The sequence below is a fragment of the Acipenser ruthenus genome, chromosome 21 (genome assembly GCF_902713425.1).
Source record: "Acipenser ruthenus chromosome 21, fAciRut3.2 maternal haplotype, whole genome shotgun sequence".
NCBI lineage: Eukaryota > Metazoa > Chordata > Actinopteri > Acipenseriformes > Acipenseridae > Acipenser > Acipenser ruthenus.
In genome coordinates this window covers 30,198,271-30,220,801 of record NC_081209.1, presented here as the reverse complement: position 1 = coordinate 30,220,801, position 22,531 = coordinate 30,198,271, and the positions used below count along the sequence as shown (strand labels likewise).

At 40.1% G+C, this 22,531-nt stretch overlaps 1 protein-coding gene across 3 annotated transcripts; it reads right to left on the bottom strand.

Moving 5' to 3' along the window:
* Positions 1 to 1,531: 1,531 nt before the first annotated feature.
* On the bottom strand, positions 1,532 to 8,506 carry LOC117428348 (gonadotropin-releasing hormone II receptor-like). Of its 3 annotated transcripts, none has more exons than XM_058995534.1 (4): positions 8,062 to 8,506; positions 6,721 to 7,408; positions 5,082 to 5,286; positions 1,532 to 4,549 (listed from the first exon to the last, which is right to left on the bottom strand). In XM_058995534.1, the coding sequence occupies exons 2-4, from the start codon at positions 7,267 to 7,269 to the stop codon at positions 4,038 to 4,040; spliced, it is 1,266 nt and encodes a 421-aa protein (XP_058851517.1). In that variant the 5' UTR covers positions 7,270 to 7,408; positions 8,062 to 8,506; the 3' UTR covers positions 1,532 to 4,037. The 3 variants fall into 3 exon arrangements, with proteins under 3 accessions (XP_058851517.1, XP_033903121.1, XP_058851518.1); XM_034047230.3 differs by having other exon boundaries at positions 8,425 to 8,506; XM_058995535.1 differs by lacking the exon at positions 8,062 to 8,506 and adding an exon at positions 7,772 to 8,026.
* Positions 8,507 to 22,531: the final 14,025 nt, after the last annotated feature.

The window sequence follows — 22,531 nt, the reverse complement described above, 5'->3', positions numbered from 1 at the left end:
ATGATGTACCTGAAGATACGGTATCCCCTGGGCTTTTCCTTGCTGGACTTAAACACCTAATAACAGCCCTGGTCATGTTGCTTTGAGGATATACTGCAATGCCATACCTCGCCAGGGGGGGGGGGGGGGGGGCCTTCACAGAACTAACCCTTCTGTAGCGCCTCTCAATACACTGTTATTTTTAGCCTTTTTAGCCTCCCCAGAACTCAATCAAAATTTCAAGGCAGCATCAAGGGGTTTATATCAAGTGTGTTTTTTTTCTTTAATAAAAATATTGTTCTCAAACCACAATAAGCAGGGTTTATTGTGTGTTTCAATGTAAATGATGGTGCAAGGTGCTGCAGCTGCTTTTATTTTTAGCTTCGGGTTCTGAAAGTGGTGCTTGACACCGGTGAAGGGACAGTATCTAAAACTCGAAGGTCTCAATAAAATGCATGACTGTAGGCAGAGCTGACACAAGCTGGGACGTCGATGGCAGGTACTTCACTCCCTCTCGGAGAATTCACTTCTGCAGATGGCAACCCTTTACTCTTCCTACACAAATTAACATCACAGATGCCCTGCTGAATAATTAAAGATGCTTCTGTTTCTTCAGCAAGCAGGGCTTCTCACCTTCAGCTCTATTATGTGACACAGTGCCAGAAATAATCCAGTGAGCTAAGACGCTTACATTCTGATCTGTTCTGTCTCATAGGTAAGTGCTGGCAGTACCTGGAAAGGGCTGCCTTCAATCTAATTTATATACGAATTACACTTCTATGACGCCTATGTAACAGAGAGAGATACATCACTCTGAAATTAACATTACCAGCCACAGTCTCTGAATCCTGCTGAATAATAGTTATTTCGGGTATGTGGTCAGATGAGCAGTGTGTTGATTAATTTTGGTTTAAATCTCTACAGGGGTTTATCTGCTTAAAAATATAACAGCTCCCCTGCCAGCATGCCAGGTTCACAGACTGAGCTCTGTATCAGATGCATCAGGTAAACACTTTAAGAATTGAAATGCGCAAAGCAGAGGGGAGATGCAGAGGTCCAGCCACGTGAATGTAATATAATGAGCAGGCATTCATTTATCAGCACAAACCCTGGTGGACTCATTTTCTCCAGTTAGAACAGCTGAGTGGGCAAAAAACAAAAAAAAATACAGGAATCAATAGTCCAGCCAGCCTGACAGGAAAGCAGAGAGCAATTAAATACATAGAGCTGTAACTGTCGTATGCTACTGTCTATATCTAGAGAGAAAGAAGGTTAGGGTGATAGATTGTGCAAAAAAATGACACATGAAGTATAATGTAACTATGCATAATAACATTGTAATTGTGTGTAAGTACACATGTATTTACTAAGTAACTACAATGTAAATACACAGTAATTAGAGACATTTTATGTCACGTGTTACCTTTGTTTTTTTATGGACTATTTAGTGAGGCTGGTGGCTTTCATACAATGCAGGTCTCAATGTGACTGCTCCCACATTTAATATGAATAATGTGTATTTTTTATATTTTAATCACATTTTTCTCCCCAATTTACAATGTCCAGTTATGTTAGCTTCGCACAACTAAAACCACTTTCAAATGCAAAGTAAAGGCTGAGCTTTATTTTTTAACATACACATTTCCATCTTAATCATTTTTAAAAAAGACATTCTTTACATGAATTCATCACTTACATCATTACGTTTTAACTGAAAATAACGCTTTTTGTTCTACTTAATCTGATGTATTCTACTCCGTTGCTGTCAAATATGAATTTTCACGATTTTAACAAATATAACACATATAAAGAAACATGCAGCATTAAAAACAATTTTAATTACCTACAAGATCGACAGCACCAAGGAACTATATATTGACATCTGTTTGATACCCTTTTAATATTATTATTATTATTTATTTCTTAGCAGACGCCCTTTTAATAACACCCACAAGTTAGCATTGACATATCTTACATTAACCACAACACCAGTATTTCATTACTCTTAAACAGCACACTTCTGTAATAAAATGATCATTTTATGATTGCAGACTTTTCTTAAAAATGTAACCCTTCAGACCAGCAGAAGTAACACTCCAGAGAATAACGCATTTTCTCTCGTAAAAGCTTGAGTTATTGATTCTGATTGAACGCTTTAAGACATTTTGTTGAAGGCAGGATTTTAATGTGCTTTTTTTCCTGAAAAGTGAGTGCATGTTTACTGAAAACATGTATCAGAAGTATCATCGGAGACAGGTTGAAAACACACAGCCGTCATTCCCGGAAATCGAATTCTGAACACGTGAGGAGCGAGCATTGCTTTGGTTGCGTGAACAGGGCATTAGATATAAACATGTTATTCCACCAGCAGAACAATTTGGAATAATCAAGATAAGGAATTAAAACTCCCATCCACAAACACAATTACCATACTGTTCCCTACACATGGCATCTTACTTTAGCTGTTTATTATTGGTAACAAAAGACAAATGTCTTTAAAATATATGCAACATTTTTACTTGATGACGGCTATAGAAATTTCTCTCTATGACAAAAACATAGTGATTGTATGTCATTGTAATGTAAATATGGCAGTGGTAAGCTATTGCGTTGCACAGTACTGTACTAGGTATTTGATTCCAGATATAAATGCAGAACATTGATCACTTTAACAAAAGCGAAGCAGCTCTTGTTTTCAAGAATTAAAGCACTTCAAACTTGCTGGTCCCTATTCACCACATTTTTAAGGACCATTTTAAAGAATGTTTTTTTTTAAGGACAGTTTTTTGAAGCGTGCTTGTAAACATTATCTTAGATTACAGTGTCTTATTGTACTGCACACTGAAAACGTCCCTTTAAAAAAACTAAAACAGTCCTTATAGCTTTGTGTATATAGATACCTCTTTGTTTTTAATCACATTTTTAAAAAGTTTTGTTTTTTTAAGATGTCTATCTATTATTTTACAGTCTAATTCCCTTGTTGATCTTTGTTAAAAATATAATACAACTAGTTTTTAGTTTGTTGGCTAATGTGTTAGCGTTTTTGTGACAACAACAGCAGCAAAATGTAAAGGTGTGCAGAATCATATATGCACATTTTCAAACAAAAAAATGCATGAGAAAGAAGCCTTATCAAATATGCAGGGGTTCCCTGAGATGATTAATTGCATCACAGAACTTCTTACCTTTGAAAAAGATTCAGGGAGGCTGGCTAGGATCGATGTACTGTTGGTGATAGTGAGTTTCTGAGGCATTTTTGTGTGATTTGAGGTAGATATAAACTGACACTATGGTAAGAACATAAGAAACACAAAGTAAACATCTATTCGGTTGTTGTATATATAGCAACAGATCTTAATATGGTACAGCAGCCATTTGAATCAATAGTGTTCTTATGGTGTTTTTTTTAAATAATGTCAGGGTTGGTCCTGCTTTGGGACCTCATTCAAAAAATGGGGACCCTTGTGAGCTGATAATATCCATTTGTCCGTCCTGTCCATCTGTCTGTCAGTCCACCACCATTCCATCGAGCTGACCCGTAGTTATAACAGAAAATCACGACAAAGGCATAAAGAATGGACCTGATTAAGTGTTTCAAATCCCCAGGATGATTACACATGTAGGGTGTGGACCTATTATAAACACCTGTGATATGCAGTGTGCACTTGTGTGTAAATGGACTACCCTTCACATACAGTACCTCATTAACTTCTTATACAGATGGACTCACTGAAAGGCAGAGTATTGTGGAATATACACAATCTGCATCTCCCTGTTGCAAGGGACTTTGACAGAGGACTGATTGTAGGTGCTTAGTTGGCAGGGGCTGCAAAAAAGGACTGCTTTTTCATGAGAAGCATCCTCCATAGTAATTGCTTCACAGGCCAATCTGGAGATCAGACTTTCCTACAGATTTCCATCTCAAACATCCCTGGAGGAATCAGGAGGGTAATCAGTCCAGGGTGCCCATGGGGGGTGCTTGTCCAACCTCTTTCTTCTCAAAGCACTCGAGCAGAAAGTGCAGCCTTTCTTCCATCCTGCATTGGTTTGATCTCACATCATGAATGAGTCCTGTCATTGGTCCCTTCCTTGTAGACAGCGAGATAGCTGTTGCCGTTGCTGTAGTAGCGAGTCTTTCTCTCCGGCTTGTTCCTAGCACCGCTACTCCCTTGCATCTCGTGAGCATCCACAGTGAGCCTCTTCATGCGGAGCGATGCAGCTGAGCACCTGAAGGAGCCGGTCTTGGTGGAATTGGCTTCCGACTCCGCCGTGATGTTGGTGCTGCAGCAGTAGCGTTTGAGGCTGGTGAAATGGATGGTGAAGAGCCCGTAGGTGATGGGGTCCAGGCAAGTGCTGAACAGCCCGAATAGAAACAGCATGTGGCTCAGGGACTGGGAGACGGTTTCCTCCAGCACATCAGGGGAAAACCAGTACCATAGCCCAAGAAGGTAATAAGGGGTCCAGCAGACAATGAAGGAAGTCACGATGACGATGCTCATTTTCAGAGTTCTCATTCGCGCCTTTGGTATGTTGTTCTTTGATCGCCTCAAGTGCACTTCCTTCGAAGATACTGAAACAAAAACAACAGCTCTGTCTCTTTATCTCTTTAACTTGCACAAGTGGGCTGATGTTAGGTCATTGTCAGTAGTCTTCACCATGTATTTCAATACCTACAGGTGGTTTTCTTGGGGTAGTATTGATTAAAGGTAATCTACAGAGGCAATAAATTGCTTGCACAGTTTTCTGGTTGGACTGAAAAACAACTTTAACCTATCTGCCAGAAGCAGAGAACTGCTGGTATAGCACTTTAGTTTTAGGATGTGGTGTGTGTATATATGCACAAGTGGATTATATACATTCTAGAAGCATTTTATTAATTATGTTATTAATAGTTACAGATTATGATTAGAAATAATAACACTGAATCATAATACACTTTTGGAATCATCTGTGTTTATTCAATGTTATAAGGAAGTTATAATATATACTTGAACTAGATTCATATATATGTCAGCCAATGAATCTACTGCAATCGTTTCTATAATGTGATATAACTTGAAGTCATTGTTTGTAGAAATAAGACATGTTGGAAGTGCACTTACTGTTTCCCTTGGTCATTTGTTTTGATATCTCAATGAGGATCCTGGAGTAGCACAAGATCATGATGACCAGCGGTAAGAGGAAGAGGCACGCAAAGGTGAACATGTTATACGTGGTCTCCTGCCATTGCTCCTCGAAGCTCCCCCTGGTGGTGCACTGGGTGAAGTTCTGCGGTACGGTGATAGTAACGGTGTGAAATATGAACATCTGAAAAACAAAACCATGGCACAAGCACACGCTTAATAACACAGCATTTCCCAGTGGGATGATCTGGAGCAGCAATGATTTATTAATACTGTAGCATGCAGCATGTCCCTGAAGAACATCAATACCTGATCAGCAAGTTCATATCCCTGCTCAAAACAGATGTGATACATCCCCAGTGACTAATGAATGAGAACACCTTAGCAGCACATTGCATTCAATAAGTTTCATACACTGATGGCTCAGCACAATCCTTAGGAACGTCTGTGCTGCAGAAGCAGATGGCTCATTGTATAGCCGTGTATCCAACATGCAGGGGTGCCCATGAGTTCTTACACACTATGGTTTCTCAGCTAGTAGATGAGTCACGCAGATGTTCAAATGTAATCTTACTAGGTAACTAAATACTTCCTTAACTTACACTGACATTGTCAGAAGTAACTGACTCCCATATCTGTTATGCTTATGACCTCCTTTAGGTTTATCAGGGCTATTAGATGATGTGTCACAACATGAACCAGCCTTTATTTTTTGCTCAAGTCTGGGGATGTATTTTAGTGCTTTTCTCAACAGATCAGTTTTAACCGTTCAATTCTTCTCCCACCTCTTCAGCTCTGTTGGGCCATGGTCCAAGAACATGGCTGCCTCCTCCCCAGTTTTAACAACAATGAACCAAAATCAACACGTAAGGCTTGCTAAACCTGACTAGAGGAAGAGAGGGTGGCATTACTATTAGGCGCCTCAGTGAGGTGTTTAATTCTGTTGCATTTTCAAGGCTTTGCTTCCAAGGTATTTTGTGTGTTGGTATGTCAGACTCTGCAGAGAGGGGCATTAGCACTGGCACCAGTGGGGCAGCAGGCACTGAGAGGGCTTCTTCACATGATTCCAGCTCACCTAGACTCTAACCTCGACTCCCCCAGTCCAATAGTCCCGTTCCCTCAGGCACAGAGCTATACTTGTGTTCTGATAAATGCATTTTATTGCATGTTAAATAGCGGAACTTAATAGTGAAATGGTTGACAACTCATTATGTAACAGCTAATTGTTTTTTTTTTAATGAATAAACACAGGTGTCTGATGGCTGAGAGTACAGTACTGTACTACGGACCCCATTATGTTGTAATTACAAAGCAGGAAGCATGAATGTTGCGTTTGACTAGCAGTCCACATTACCTTGCAGTGATAACTGCGCTGGTTAGTTTTCCGTTATATTTAGGTGTATTTTGTGTCAAATGTGCTTTCTTTACTGACAGAATGTGTCACACTTCCCTTTTAAATCAACTTATGGGACCTGTTGTCCAATTTGTTTAATGGTGATTTGCTCATAGGCTTCAGTGTATTACTATGTTAAAGGACACAGTTGGATGTTCTCAAAAAACATATTTGTAAATTATCTGTGATTACTAGCTAATGAAATACAGTACGGGGGTAATTTACCTGCGGAACTGACAGCAACACGCTCATGGTCCAAGCCACGGAGAGCATCATTTTGTTTTTCTTCTTCGCTTCGTTGATGGCCAGTGGGTTGAGGATTGCAGACTGCCTGTCTAAGCTAATGACCACAGTCACGAACGCACAGGCGTACATAGCCACGAGTTTCAGAAACATAAGGATCCTGCAAGCAACGTCCCCCGCGAGCCACTGAACTGTGACATTCCAGATGGCATCCAGAGGCATGACAACAAAAGTGACCAAGAGATCCGCCGCTGTCAGGTTTATTATAAGTATTCTCACGTGCGACTTCCTTTTGTTGTTGGTGCTGGCCGACCACAGGACGGCCAGGTTGCAGAAAGCGGACACTAGGAATATAACGCAGGTAATGGCGACCCTTGTCTTGGCCGCGGTGGAGAAAGTTGGAAGCTGATCTGCACTGCCGTTGCTATACTGGGTCCAAGAGTTCGGGTACTTGGTCAAGTTCTGCTGGACCACAACAGACCGATAGACCTCGGCGTTGTCATTTTTGTAGAGGTTGTCGGAAAGATTCATATCTGAGGTGTATATGGGGATGACCCGCTCTTGTTTGTCCGGATTAGTTCAACCGAAATGTGTTGCAGAATGTCTGACAGCTCAATACATGGACAAATTCATTAATGTTGGTTGGGCAAAGGGTGGATCTGGCACTCACCTTCAAGAAAGAGAAAAAAAATAATACAATTAATAAATGATGCGGCATCCTCCAGGCTATTGACCTGTTCTAATTGCTGGTTCAAAAGTAACATTATGTAAGCATCTTTTTAAAAAAAAAAAAATTTACAAATACAATAAAACATTAATTAACCTGCAACCAGAGGGGCTGCACCTGTGTGGCAGCTTACGTCGTTTTGCATCCAATACATTCACACATGCATGCAAACATACATGCATGCATTCATACTATTACGTATATGGTGTTGAAAGGACATTTCTAAACAGACTTGCTTTTAACATCAACACATTTTCTAATGTTCTATTTACTTTCTGTCCTTATTGTAACCCTCCCTTACCTTACCTCAGCAAAGTCACCTCAAAGGAAAGCACACTATGATTGGAAGTAAAAGACGTCGTTGTGCTTTCCGGTTCGGTTCGTGAATAAAACAGTTGAATTAACCGTGAAAACGAGCTGCAAGTTTCAGCCCTTATTCGTGTCTCGGACTCCGGACAGCTGAACAACCTCATGAACCCTATATGTACAGTTACTTCACCCTTCTTTTTCTGCTGTACAAATAATATCTGAAATTCTGCATTTCAAAGGCACGTCTTGTAAATCAACAGTTCTACAGCATGGAGAAAACTAATCACCTTATTGCATGAGAAAAGACACCTTTAATAGCGGTTGGTTCTGTAGTAATAAAACAAAGTAGTATCTTCCATTCTGGACGACTTGTCTCGGTGTTGTTTGTAGGGATTCATCTTGTAACTGATCGATGTGTGTGCATAGTTTTCAATTTAGTACCGCCGGCTGAACAGATGCGCTGTCTACTTCGCCAGTGCTGCTTTCTAGCTGTGGAGAATGTAAGACTTTTCAAAACTGTCTCTCTATAAAAAAAAACAAAAAAACTGCATGCTGTACGCTAATGAAAATCTTCAGAAAGCTGTCTACCACTCTTGTGTTTGATTATGCATCAGATTCCCATTTCTCCCCCGCAGAGCTCTGCTACTCACTCTGCTTCTTCAGAATGCGGTGTTCCAGTTTTTTATAACGTCCATATAAATCCAGCGCCGCAAAGGTGTTGATGAAGTCAGTCGTGAGGACTCCCAATTGAATCCAAGGTTTTAACTGCAGTGTGGCTCATTGCGGGATAGCACGTGATTGAGAACATCTCAAACCCATTCACTAACTGGCTGCTGGTGGCGTCATCAGTTTCATCATTACATTCATGAAAAAAAAAAAAAAAACTCTCTTTCTAGAGTATTGTAATGGGATCGTAAAATGTAACGGACAGAGACAATATTCCAAGATTTTCAGTTCCAGTGGTTTGATTTCATATGCACAACAAATCAAAACAACAGAAGCAATGGGGTGTTCTAATACATTTGTACAGTGCTGTGCAGTGATCTAACCTCTGAGATGGGTAATCAAAGGGAAAAACTGATATTTAATGATGTTTAAATTATATAGTGTTAAAAACATTAATTTACCCAAGCCAGTATGTAAAATGGTAATTTAATTTACTGTCAAGTTGAATCATAATATTAATTTGACTGAAGTCACTAAATTCTGAAATGTTGAATAAATTACCATTAGTAATCAGCATGGCCTAACATTAAATATCTAGTTTCTTTTTTTTTTTTTTTTAAATGTCTATGCTTATTTCCAGAATACATTTGTGTTTCACTTGACAGCTACAATCGTGACATTACAAGATTAAAACTGCTAAGTCCAGTAGTTAGCCTTCAAGTAACCTTTGGCAAAAATAATGACAGTGTTAAAATGTGATTCTCTTACCACTTGTTCAGCCTGCTAACTCTGAACAATAAGATTACTAACATGTTAACACATGTATGGTATTGTGTGTTAGTGTTTAAATAATATACACAAACCTGTTTATATTCAAATAAAAAGGAAAACTAAAATAGTGCCTTTAAAAAAAGTACCCCCACTTCAACGACTAGAAAATGATAACCCCAAACTAATTATCAACACAAATGAAGCATCCATTCAACACCTTTCAGGTCCAAGAATGAGTGATACTGTCTTTGTTTTTAACAAGGAAGGTTTTCTTCGAAGTTGATTATTTGGATGGATACAGAGCTATAAGGGATTCAGCTTTTCCACAAGCATGTTTTCATTAAGCTTTTCCACATGCATGTTTTCATTCAGCTTTGCTCATTGTTTTCTCAGCTCATTCATTCATCTTTGTGTCATGGTTCTGTTTATCGTTGAAGAGTGGGTTACCTGGTCCCTCAAGGCTCCCTCCCACATCTCAGGAGAATTGAAGGTCCCCTGATCCCACCACCAAGCCAATCACCTCTTTACACCCATGAGCTTGAGAGCGGATGTCAGCAAGCTACAGGCTCCTGGAGGACAAAGGCCAGCCACACTGGAACTTGCTTGGGTGAGGCCATGCTTGATTTATAATTGACTTGTTGTTTTACAGTGTATTTACAAATGCAGCTCTGCAGGTAGTATTTAGGGATAGCAATAATAAAACGACAGGCCAATTTGTTTTTTCAGCTGCAGTTATTTCTTCAGTTTGCTGTGGGTGTTGGGAGCACACTCTGCCATTCATTTTTCCGGCAAGGAAATTCTTTGAATTTCCTTGCTTGCTGGGGAACGGTTTGAGACCAACTCATGCAAGCCGTCATGCTTCTGAACCGAGGAAGGTTATTTTTAACCCTGTCACATGCAGGAAATTCCCTCAGGATGCATTATACACGACTGCTGTCAGTGTGAAGGAGTGTATCAAACTGCGGTTCAGAAACAAGATGTATTGTAGTTTACAAGCAAGACCGTTTACAAAGAGAATTGCTAAAGTAACACTCAATACCTCACAGAAGTGAAATCTTAAAGCATTTTATGGAAAGTGTAGCAGAACAGATCAATAGAAATGTATCCAACTCATATGAAATAGGTAGGACATTACAGTGCTGGGTCCAAGGGGGTTAGTAAACACATCCAATCCTATCCATTACCTGTGCTGGCTGCATTCCCTTTCAGATCTCACAGCTCTGAAAGTGGCAGATGGAGTAAGTCACCTGGACGTGTGTAGAGTACGGCACTCTTGATCTGTGGATCCAGTTCCACACAGCACAGGATGGTGAAGCTGACACTTCTGTTTCCTGCATGGATTTTTATTATGCTTATTTAGGTTGTTAGTAAGTATAGTATGTGTTCAGGGTGTCATAAATTGTGCAATGATTATTTTTTTTCATTTCACTTGCAGAAAGCAGAAATACATGCATGCTGTCTAAAGGAATGATCTAGCTGTGAAAAACTTCATGCAACTTCTGTAGGCCTGGTTGCAAAGTTCTCAGTATCTGAAATCATCTGATGTCTGTTGATTTTCGTGAACACAATGATGGGTGTTATTTACACGTAGCTGTCGCAGGGAGGGACACAGACGCTTTTAATCAGTACACTGAAGAAAGCGCCAGTCCCAAACTCAATTGCCACTCTAATGATAACTTTTGAACAAATGAAGCTACAGGTAAAAGGTGTGGATGCTTTAACGGGGACTATTAGGAAATAAAATAATGTTGACTCAGAAATGTCTTCATCTAGACAATGTGGGGAAGCTATAAAAAAGGCTAACAAGATGCTTGGATATATTGTGAGAAGTGTTGAATTTAAATCAAGGGAAGTAATGTTAAAACTCTACAATGCATTAGTAAGACCTCACCTAGAATATTGTGTTCAGTTCTGGTCACCTCGTTACAAAAAGGATATTGCTGCTCTAGAAAGAGTGCAAAGAAGAGCAACCAGAATTATCCCGGGTTTAAAAGGCATGTCGTATGCAGACAGGCTAAAAGAATTGAATCTATTCAGTCTTGAACAAAGAAGACTACGCGGCGATCTGATTCAAACATTCAAAATCCTAAAAGGTATAGACAATGTCAACCCGGGGGACTTCTTTGACTTGAAAAAAGAAAAAAGGACCAGCGGTCATAAATGGAGATTAGATAAAGGGGCATTCAGAACAGAAAATAGGAGGCACTTTTTTACACAGAGAATTGTGAGGGTCTGGAACCAACTCCCCAGTAATGTTGTTGAAGCTGACACCCTGGGATCCTTCAAGAAGCTGCTTGATGAGATTCTGGGATCAATAAGCTACTAACAACCAAACGAGCAAGATGGGCTGAATGGCCTCCTCTCGTTTGTAAACTTTCTTATGTTCTTATGTTCTTAAAGCAGATGCTGAGGCATCAATTTGCTGAATCACGCTGAGCCGAGCTGAGCAATGGAATGCAGTAGTTACCAAATGCTTTTAGAAATGGTTGCTGTTGTGAGCCCCCAGCGCTTCAGAGTCCTTGACTTTGAAAGCTGTTATTTAAACTGTTAGCTGACATATTCAAGCTGCGCACTGAGACTCGACCTTCGAAGTGTCTGTCACGCTGCTCCTGTTCTTGACAGGGCTAGATAGAGGATGATATGCTGGTGAGGGGGTGCTGATAAACACACACGGAATAGCAATTGAAAACGATTTACTGCCATGGTTTACCAATGGTTGAAAGCATAGTATAAGCTTGGTAAAACTCATGCCAGCGCGGCAAAGCACAGGCAAGCATGTAAAATGATGGTTAAGCATGGTTAATGCATTCACATTTGTAAAAATGAAGCAAACCAATTCACTATTCTCTTATTTGAGTTGATTGTATGTAAAATGTCAAATGGATGCTTTGGTTCATTTTGTCATCATGGGATTATCTGTTCTTTTAAATGTAAAGGCCATTTCAGTTCCTTAGCTACCTTAATCTAACTTTTATTTGACAGGATTTTGTAATGAAAGACGTCTCTGTCTATGTCCACATTAGCTCATTACAGTAATTCAATACTGTACATAGTCAAGGTGAAAATGAATCATTTCCATAACACTGCAAGGCAATTCAGACTGTTTTGGTCATTGCTTTTTTTTAAAGATCCTGTAGTTTAATAATTTAAAATGTCAGCCATGTGCTGCTTTTGTTCCAGGTTGCTGTCGCTACGGACCCTGTGAGTCATTTGTTTATCCAAACTGTACTGTGTCGCGATAAACTAAATAAAACAGGATTTTTGCATCCCAACGAAAGAGAATGGCAGAGAGATTCTTCTTATCATATAATTAACAATCCGTTTCTTCAGCCTGGTGCAGCTGTAATGAACACTGGGGCATGTCATACCTGTTTGCTGTGTGAGCGAGACTGATAGTGCTCTCAGAGCTGCCCACTCAGGATCAGCTGCATCACCAGAGGCCTTTCCATCGCAACTGCCACCTCTGCCTGTCAGGAGTGAGCTACAGTCACCCTGACTTAAACTCAGTCAGGTGTGCTTGTGATCCACTCTCATCCGAGTGTCTTTCTCAATTGCAGCTCCTGTCAGTAATACAGGTCACCCATAACAGTGTCTGCTAGCTCTTTGTTTGTACCCAAAGTTTTCATTTCTTACAAATGCATTTATCTAGGATCATGCTAGGCTGCAATAACATCAAAGCATTTAAAAAAAAAAACTAAATTAATTTGATGAATACAGGTAATTAATGACCTTAGATCAAGCACCGTATCTGCTCAGAAACGTGGCATCATTTGGAACAGTGCCATTCACCCAATCATTCAGTCGATAGATTAAAATGAATGCCCAGATACATTACAAAATTAGATCTTGTAAAAAAAAACAGGTATTCACTGGGTAGCGCTGAATACTAAAAAGTTTTTCAACCAGACATATTCCGATACTTGTTGGAATAAACAGTAGTGTATCACCTTATACAGTACTGTGTGCACTGTAGCAGCGTACTGTACTTGTATTCAAGGGCCATCTGTCTGTGGTGACCAATCTGAGTGATCCCAGGAGAGATACTTCAAATCTTAAATCAGCTGGATACAATCACCACCTGCCATTAAATTCCACTTGGGCTGGTCCCTTGGACGACTCAATTGGTGTGAATCATGCTAATTGTCAATGTGCCGCAATGTGTTGTATTCTTCTCTTCAAAATGACTTGAGTCCATCTGACAATGCAACATGCATGCAGCAGTGCACCTGTGCCTGTGTGTGTGATGAAAGTGATCTTGTTAAGAGATGAATATCCAGGGGTGAAGCAGGTGAGGCGACTGTATTGTTTAGTTGGCCGTTGTGACTGGGTGGGTAGACCGCTCCGTCTCTGAGATACGGTGTTAGAAAATGTTGCTGAAACACACAGTCTGGTTAACTATATATATATATATATATATATATATATATATATATATATATTAGCATGTGACAGAAGAAGTTTTATATTTTCAAATAGCTGACAAAGCTGCTGATCGTTTTGTTTTTCTCTTGGTACATGATAGGGTTTGATAAATCATTAAACAACACTGCGTTTCTCTTCACTTTAAAAGTGAAAACTTTCTCCAGTATAATTCCTCAATCACTATTACCAGTGCCTTCAGACCCGTCTCGTGAAGTGAAGCGCCCTGATCCTCCGTTCTTCAATAAAGCTCAAGGCCCTCAGCTCCACGTTTTGCGACACCATGAGTTTGGATTGCCTCCTAAGGCCAGTCGGGAGACAGCATGTGCAGCACTACATAACATGCAAGGTCAGCAGCACCTTGCTCTGGCACATGCAGTTTAGTTTTGACACTGATGGCTCTGTTAGCAAGGCCAAAGGCAAATTACCCGAAAGTAAAAAATAAATAAAATGTTGTGGTTTAAAACTAGCAAGGAGTTGTTCTGAGCAATGTTTTTAAAATACTGTTCAAGTTGTTTATCCTTGAAGAGAATTTGCCTTAGCCTTTGCACTCTTAATATGGATCCTGAGTATTGGCACTGCAAGGATTTCCAATAATGTAGTGGTTACAAGTTTACCTGAGCCAGAAAACAATCCTAAACCAGCCAGATACTTTTCCTTTTTCCAGGCCCTGTGTAAAATACCAGGCACATCAAAGGGCAATGGCGTTCAAGCTTTGGAAGGTCAATAGTTGGTTCCATAAACCAGCTCTAGTACCAAGTAGCTATTGAGAGAGAATTTTCCACAAAAGTGATTATTTTCAAACCCAAATGATATAGATTATATTTTTCATAGGTGGGCACTGAAGTGCTTTTTATGCTACAATCATATAATGGGGCCTGGGAGCTAACATAATCACTATTCTAATAATAATAATAATAATAATAATAATAATAATAATAATAATAATAATAATAATAATCATTTTTAGAGCTCTAGAACTACAGAAAAAGTGGCACAGTATTTAATGTAATATTCTATTACATAAGGAATAGCAGTAAATGCTGATGTAAAAGTACTACACTTGTATCATAGCAGATTTTAATTGAGGCAACAGAAATAGCTACTGCTCTTCACTTCAGGCTCTGACGCCTGCACTGTACTGTGTGAGGTGTAGCTAAGGTATAGCTGAGCGTCAGTGGAAACACCCTCCACCTACACCTCGCCCAGACCAGCCAGCTCAGCCATACCTGGGGAAGGGCAGTGGTATCGAGCCCATGGACCTTTCTGATGTCATGGATTGCATTGGATTCTGAAATGAAACGCCCACAAAGACATAGCTTTGAGCAGGGTATTTTCAAAACGGTCCACTCTGAGCTGCTTATTAGTATGACTTATTAAACAATTTCTAATAATACAACAGAAATAGAATTAAATGGCAAGGACAGGTCAAGCGGCCAAAACTCTAAGCACGTAGCATCGCCCCTCGGTACCAGTCATTTTAAATTCGGTGATAGAACCATTCTAGGCAAAACTACCCAGTCCTTGGGGCTGCAGAAACCTCCCACCGGTACTGTATGTCAGCACTCATCTTATATCCTGCTTTTAGTACTGATGTGCACTGGCAGGAATGGCTGTACATTGTACTTGTAAATGATACCAGATCAGGGTTAGCAGTACAGTTGTGCTCCTGCTAGATTTGCAGCAAGACTGTACCCTGGAATGAAACATGAATTATTTCAGAACTCAGATGACGTGCATAAGATATTCAGGTGTTATGCCTGTGGTATTCAGATGGAGTTCATTGTGAATTTGCAGCCTTTATTTTAGAGTGTCACTGCTTCTTGGTATAGTGACAGAGTATTGTCCCAATAAGCCTGTCAGTCACAGTACTCCAGTAAATCCCAGGATTTGTTTGTTTGTTTGTTTGTTTGTTTGTTTGTTTTGGAAGTAGGTTCCTATATATTAAGTAACCTTTTACAAGAATAAATAAACTAAATGTGGTATTATGATGATTGTCAGCAGGTAATAAACTACAAATAAAGTGTCCTTTTGAACAAATAAACAAATAAACAAAGTATAACCTATAAAAAATGCAGCAATAACAACCATCTGTCTCCACAGTTCAGTTTGTATCCACAGTAACAAAGCAGTCACAATCTATCATGAAAAGATAAATGTATTTACTCCATTCAGGAGGGCAATGGGAACGCACAGAATTACCAGATGCAACAAAGGCAGGCATGCAAGGTTTTTTGAACAAAGCAATGCGTTTTTCTTTCTTCTTTAAGAGGGCTTTTTTTTTCTCATTATCCATCAGTACTGTTTGTCCTACACTCCAATTACATAGGTGGAGTGATTATGCACCATTTTGTCAAAATTACTAGGAACCTTAGTTTGCTGAAATGATGTATTGGCTGGAAAGCACTTGCCAGACCATCGATTTTCCAGATAAATTGCCTCTGAGCTGGTCATCCTCTAGTGACGTCTGTGTAATCCAAGGAAGCAAAAAACACTTAGCAGTGGCTGTCTCTTTATTTAATTGGCAATTCACATTACTATTTTAAAACTGTTAGTAAACAATGTCAACAGTTGAACAAAGGAGCTCCATGGAGCTTCACGATTCTGCTCTGATCTAAGCTGTGCTGAAGGAGCTCCATGGAGCTTCACGATTCTGCTCTGATATAAGCTGTGCTGAAGGAGCTCCATGGAGCTTCACGATTCTGCTCTGATATAAGCTGTGCTGAAGGAGCTCCATGGAGCTTCACGATTCTGCTCTGATCTAAGCTGTGCTGAAGGAGCTCCATGGAGCTTCACGATTCTGCTCTGATATAAGCTGTGCTGAAGGAGCTCCATGGAGCTTCACGATTCTGCTCTGATCTAAGCTGTGCTGAAGGAGCTCCATGGAGCTTCACGATTCTGCTCTGATATAAGCTGTGCTGAAGGAGCTCCATGGAGCTTCACGATTCTGCTCTGATATAAGCTGTGCTGAAGGAGCTCCATGGAGCTTCACGATTCTGCTCTGATCTAAGCTGTGCTGAAGGAGCTCCATGGAGCTTCACGATTCTGCTCTGATATAAGCTGTGCTGAAGGAGCTCCATGGAGCTTCACGATTCTGCTCTGATCTAAGCTGTGCTGAAGGAGCTCCATGGAGCTTCACGATTCTGCTCTGATCTAAGCTGTGCTGAAGGAGCTCCATGGAGCTTCACGATTCTGCTCTGATATAAGCTGTGCTGAAGGAGCTCCATGGAGCTTCACGATTCTGCTCTGATATAAGCTGTGCTGAAGGAGCTCCATGGAGCTTCACGATTCTGCTCTGATCTAAGCTGTGCTGAAGGAGCTCCATGGAGCTTCACGATTCTGCTCTGATATAAGCTGTGCTGAAGGAGCTCCATGGAGCTTCACGATTCTGCTCTGATCTAAGCTGTGCTGAAGGAGCTCCATGGAGCTTCACGATTCTGCTCTGATATAAGCTGTGTTGAAGGAGCTCCATGGAGCTTCACGATTCTGCTCTGATCTAAGCTGTGCTGAAGGAGCTCCATGGAGCTTCACGATTCTGCTCTGATATAAGCTGTGCTGAAGGAGCTCCATGGAGCTTCACGATTCTGCTCTGATCTAAGCTGTGCTGAAGGAGCTCCATGGAGCTTCACGATTCTGCTCTGATCTAAGCTGTGCTGAAGGAGCTCCATGGAGCTTCACGATTCTGCTCTGATCTAAGCTGTGCAATGCATAATAACTACTATGTAAATACACAGTAATTAGAGGCGCTTCATGTAAAGTGTAACTCTTGTTTCTCTTTGTTTTTACCAATTTTGGAGTAAAAGGCTTTGAGAATCCAAAATTGGACATAAACAAACCACAAATAACACAATTTGATATTAACGTATGGTAATAAATAAAGTTATGACCATATAGCAGAATAAAATGTTGAATTTTATTGTAATAGTCCTTTTCTGTATGTGTGTGTGTGTTTGTCTTTAACCTGCAGAGGCATGAAGTATTTGAGTTAAAAAAAAAATACGGTAAACCGTATCACTAAAAGACCCGCTGATATCCACCACAGAAAGATCATTGTTATATATGAGACCTGAAAGACCCCACAGCAGTAGCACTCAATCAGCCTGATAAACGACTCACCTCTTGGCAGCTTTACATGGTCTGGGGCCACATGAGACACTTTTAATAGGACAGCCCTGCGTGTCTCCAAGGGACCACATTGACAGCGCCACTTTTAATGAGTCATGATTTAAGACTTGTGTGTGATCTGGCCTCTGGTTGTAGATCAGGATATAATGGCCACATTTGCGTGGGTGCGGCTTCATTATAATAGGTTTTTATAGTTGAATTTGAAGTCAGGCATACCAAGACCCCCAGGACAATTGTCCCATGCAATGTGCAGCATTCACAAGGAAGGTTAAAATAGCACTTGCAAAATTGATTCCGATTGGTTTTAGACTGCTTCAGTGATTTCTACTCCAGAAGCAATCACCACAGTGTGAATCAGCATCCTCCGCTGAGGTTTCATTGTACTGCAATAGCCTGTTGTTATTATTGGAAGCCTGCTACTATTGATAATTGCTTTACTAATGCATTTATATGTGAATTATTATCTGCTTAGAAGAGTTCCTTAGTGTTCATTAGTTTTACATCTACAGCTATGGCCAGAAGTTTTGCATGACCCTCTATATAGAATTAACGCACTTTGCTTCTTAAAGTCGATGAAACCTGCTGAATGATATTACGTTAACATATTGAATTACATACTGCTTTGTAGTTTCCACATGCTTAACAAAAAACAGACAAATGAAAAATGTGACATTTCGAAATCTAACATGAAATACTGCACTACTATCATGTTGTTACATGATGTTAAATAAAAGATCATATCGTTTTTTGTTTTTTTTTTAAGTATGTCTCAATCCTAAAATTGGCTGAGATGAGTAAGCAAATAACGCAGTGGCTCAAAGTTAAGGAAATGGGCTGTCGTTGGAAGCAAACTGATTTTGCAACGCTGGCTTCTCGCTGAGCTCCGAGCATTTTAATTGACCTTATTCTGTCGGTAGCAATTAAGTGCAACTTGAAAATTAGGCGATACGCAATCTATTCAGAGAAGATAAGAGTAAACCAGATGGGACACAAGTGGAACCCTTTAACAGTGTGTTGTGTTTTCCAGTGCTTCCCTTTGATCCGGACTGTTCCTGCTGTACCTGTGTAGATAACAATTGAAGAGTGGCCTCATTGTGATTCCTCAAATACAACTCCCATTAAAACAAGGGTGCACAACGCTGTGATTCCTCTAATGAAACTCCCATTAAAACAAGGGTGCACAACGCTGTGATTCCGCTAATGAAACTCCCATTAAAACAAGGATGCACAACGCTGTGAGTCCTCTAATAAAACTCCCATTAAAACAAGGGTGCACAACGCTGTTATTCCTCATTGATTGACAAGTTATTTTTCCTTTCCTCAACCCTAATACATGTAATACCTAGGGTTACATTTCACACACAGATTTCATCATTTTTAGTTTGGATCCAGACCTCCACTGCTAACTTGTCCTTCCATGAGTAATAAAAGAAGAAGATTGTCTTAGTAAAAAGAGAAAGCTTCCTTTCATTCTTTTAATATACTATTTGCCATCTATTCCACTCGCATCAAGCCTAGCAGTGGCATATTGAAGAATAAATACATAATTAAACAAACTAAATAAATAAATAACATCTCTATTGATCTTTGCAATCAGCACAACATTATTTTTTTTTCTTGATGGAATTTTCTTCAGCTTCGCGGACGACAGGAACAAAGCCAAACCCCTCTGCTGCTAACTGCAAAGACACTGTTTCAAGGTCACTGCCTCTGCCTCGGTTTAATCTCTTCACTGATTGTATTAGTTCAAAAAAGCTTTATTTTTCTTCTTGGGTCTGTATCACCTCGCTTTCCAGCTTTTCATGTTATTGGCAGCCTAGCAACAAAATAATTAGCTTTAATATCAATCCTTTACTTTGACACTGCAGTAACTTCTTTTTATGTATATTAAATGCTTTTTTTTGTGGTACAGATGTTGTGGATAACAGATTATAGATTTAGGGCTTATTCAGTTATATGAACTTTTTTACATGGGGGGGATTGGGAATTGAAAAAAAATACATTTAACCAACAGAACGACTGGTTTGCTGTGGAGATTTAATTTAATCTCAACTAACATTGTTTACAGTTGCTACACTTTTTTTCATATAGGTGTTTTCTGGATGACTGTACGGTTTTTTTCTGTATCCCTCGTTCCTGACTTTTTTTTCCTCCTGTCATTACGTGCTTTTCGTTCTCTGCAAATATCATCATTTGAAGTCATCATTTCAACATACAAAAAAAATGACATTTTTGTTTGGAGAAGTTTCTTATATTGTCGAAATTGTTTTGTTGCTCATTGTGGATTTGCCTAAGCCTTTGCACTTCAAAATAATGCATTTCCTCCTTGCTCTGAATATTCTATGTCTGACAACCACATATTGTCCTCCACTCTCATTGAAGCTTGATCTAAAACCCTGGGAGCATTAAAGAGAGACTAGATTCTGTGGTTTTAAATTAGTTCCACCCCAGTAGGGAAGAATGTGCTAGGCTGTGGTTGTGTGGTCCAGTGGTTAAAGAAAAGGGTTTGTAACCAGGAAATCCCCGGTTCAAATCCCACCTCAACCACTGACTCATTGTGTGACCCTGAGCAAGTCACTTAACCTCCTTGTGCTCCGTCTTTTGGGTGAGACGTAGTTGTAAGTGACTCTGCAGCTGATGCATAGTTCACACACCCGAGTCTCTATAAGTCGCCTTGGATAAAGGCGTCTGCTAAATAAACAAATAATAATAATAATAACAAGGGGCGAGCCTTGAAGGGCTGAATGGCCTTTTCTCGTTCCCAGACGTTTCTTCTGTTCTGAAGATATCCTAGGAACATCCTGTACATTTGCTGCAGTGATTGTGCTTTGAGAGGAGAGGTTCCTGGACATTCCTGTGGAAAGAGTGCTCTGTTTATGCAGAGAAGCTCTGCAGAAGCGTTCATTTAAAAAAAAAAAAAAAGAGGTATGTAAAGTAAATGAAGAGGCATGGACACTGGTCAATTCACACAGTAACATGAGCTTCTAAATGTTTTGATGATTACTAACTAGGTATAACAGTTTATTATTTAGGGCAGCAGTGTGGAGTAGTGGTTAGGGCTCTGGACTCTTGACCGGAGGGTCGTGGGTTCAATCCTCGGTGGGGGACACTGCAGCTGTACCCTTGAGCAAGGTACTTTACCTAGATTGCTCCAGTAAAAACCAAACTGTATAAATGGGTAATTGTATGTAAAAATAATGTGCTATCTTGTAACAATTGTAAGTCGCCCTGGAAAAGGGTGTCTCCTAAGAAATAAATAATAATAACATTTCAATGGCACATTGTACAGCCATATCGTAAATAGAAGCTTCTGTTCATATATACTGGAATCTATAGCACTGTATTTGAAAAGAGCCAGTAGATAGCCAGCCCTGTTGCTATGGAAAGCAAACAGGCTTGCAATCCTTTAATCTGCAGAGAAATTTCAAGAGGAGAGTGCAGGAGACCTGACTGAGCGCAGGTGAGGGAAGGAGGGGATTAGCAGCTGCAGCGTGTCAAACACGACCAAGGACATAAAGACCCAGGTGCTCTGGGGACAAGTCTAACAAGCAGAGCATGGCAATGCAATCCCCAGTCCAGCGCACTTTTAATAAAAGCCAGCTCAGCTTCTCTGTATTGTAATGACAAGCTGTGGCATTCAGGAGGACCTGTGGCCTGGACAAATATTGCTTCCTGTCAGTGCCATTAAAGACTGCGGCTGGAGTTAATCCCTGAGTCACACACAAGGGTCTCTGCTTTTAAATTCTTTAAATGGACAATCCACCTGTGCAATGACAAAAGAAATACCTTCCAACCCATTTCATTGGGAAGGTATTCGGAGTCTCCTCATTTCAGTTCTGTCAGCAGGAGATTCTGAGTGATGGGGCACTTTTTTTTTCATTTCCAATATTACCTTTGAATTTTAACATTTAATAGAAAGAACTTGGGATACAGTATTCATGGTATATTGTAAAATGAAGCACATTATTTAAATATAGTAAAAGTCTATGCAATACTAAAACGTGTAGATTTGATTATGTAGTATGATGTTTGTTTTATAAAAATGTAAAGCCCCTTCACACTGGCATGCTCTACCCGGGTCAGGACCCGGTGTCAAGCAGGGTTGACCTGGGTGACAGACACAAGTACACAATGCGCGTATCAATGCCCCGGAAGCAGCTTGTTACTGACACTTCCATCCAAGCTTCTCTGGATTGAACCGTCAGCCCTAATGTTGATTAGAGCAAATGTTTCTTCATCCCTGCTGCAATCTGGCTCATGCTGTGTCTCAATCAACAAAAATATGACTAAACAGAATAAACAGAAACGTTCCTTGTGGAAGTGAAACCACACACAGTCAAGCGTGTCAACCCACATCGCTTTGACCCAGGTCAATCCAAGTACGTGGTTTCACACTACGCAGGATTGTGACCTGGGTAGCCAGAACCCGGGTAGGAGTACCAGTGTGAAAGGGGCTTAAGGTAGATCCAGAGAAATATGGGATTGTATATTTCATTTCTGTAAAGTGCCCCCCTGTGTTGGATTGCTTTAGGGAGGAATCCTGTGTGACTGACAGATGGATTAATTGCTGCATTTGTCTTTCAGCTGTGCCTTTACTGAATACTAATTTCATTGAAGTGGTAGCTTGCCAGAAAAATTTATATATATATATATATATCTATATATACAAACCAGCACTGAGGGGTTAATTAATTACACCCTTCATCTGTGTGAGAGCAGATGAAGAGAGAGATTTTTAAAATGATAGGGCATTGATGTTGTTTATGGACAGAATAA

Coding starts and splice junctions, on each gene's coding strand:
- LOC117428348 (XM_058995534.1), bottom strand. CDS start 7,269: ATGAATCTTTCCGACAACCTCTACAAAAATGACAACGCCGAGGTCTAT. Junction 5,287..6,720: donor TGTTGCTGTCAGTTCCGCAG/GTAAATTACCCC, acceptor TTTGTTTTTCAG/ATGTTCATATTTCACACCGT. Junction 4,550..5,081: donor ACAAATGACCAAGGGAAACA/GTAAGTGCACTT, acceptor TTTTTGTTTCAG/TATCTTCGAAGGAAGTGCAC.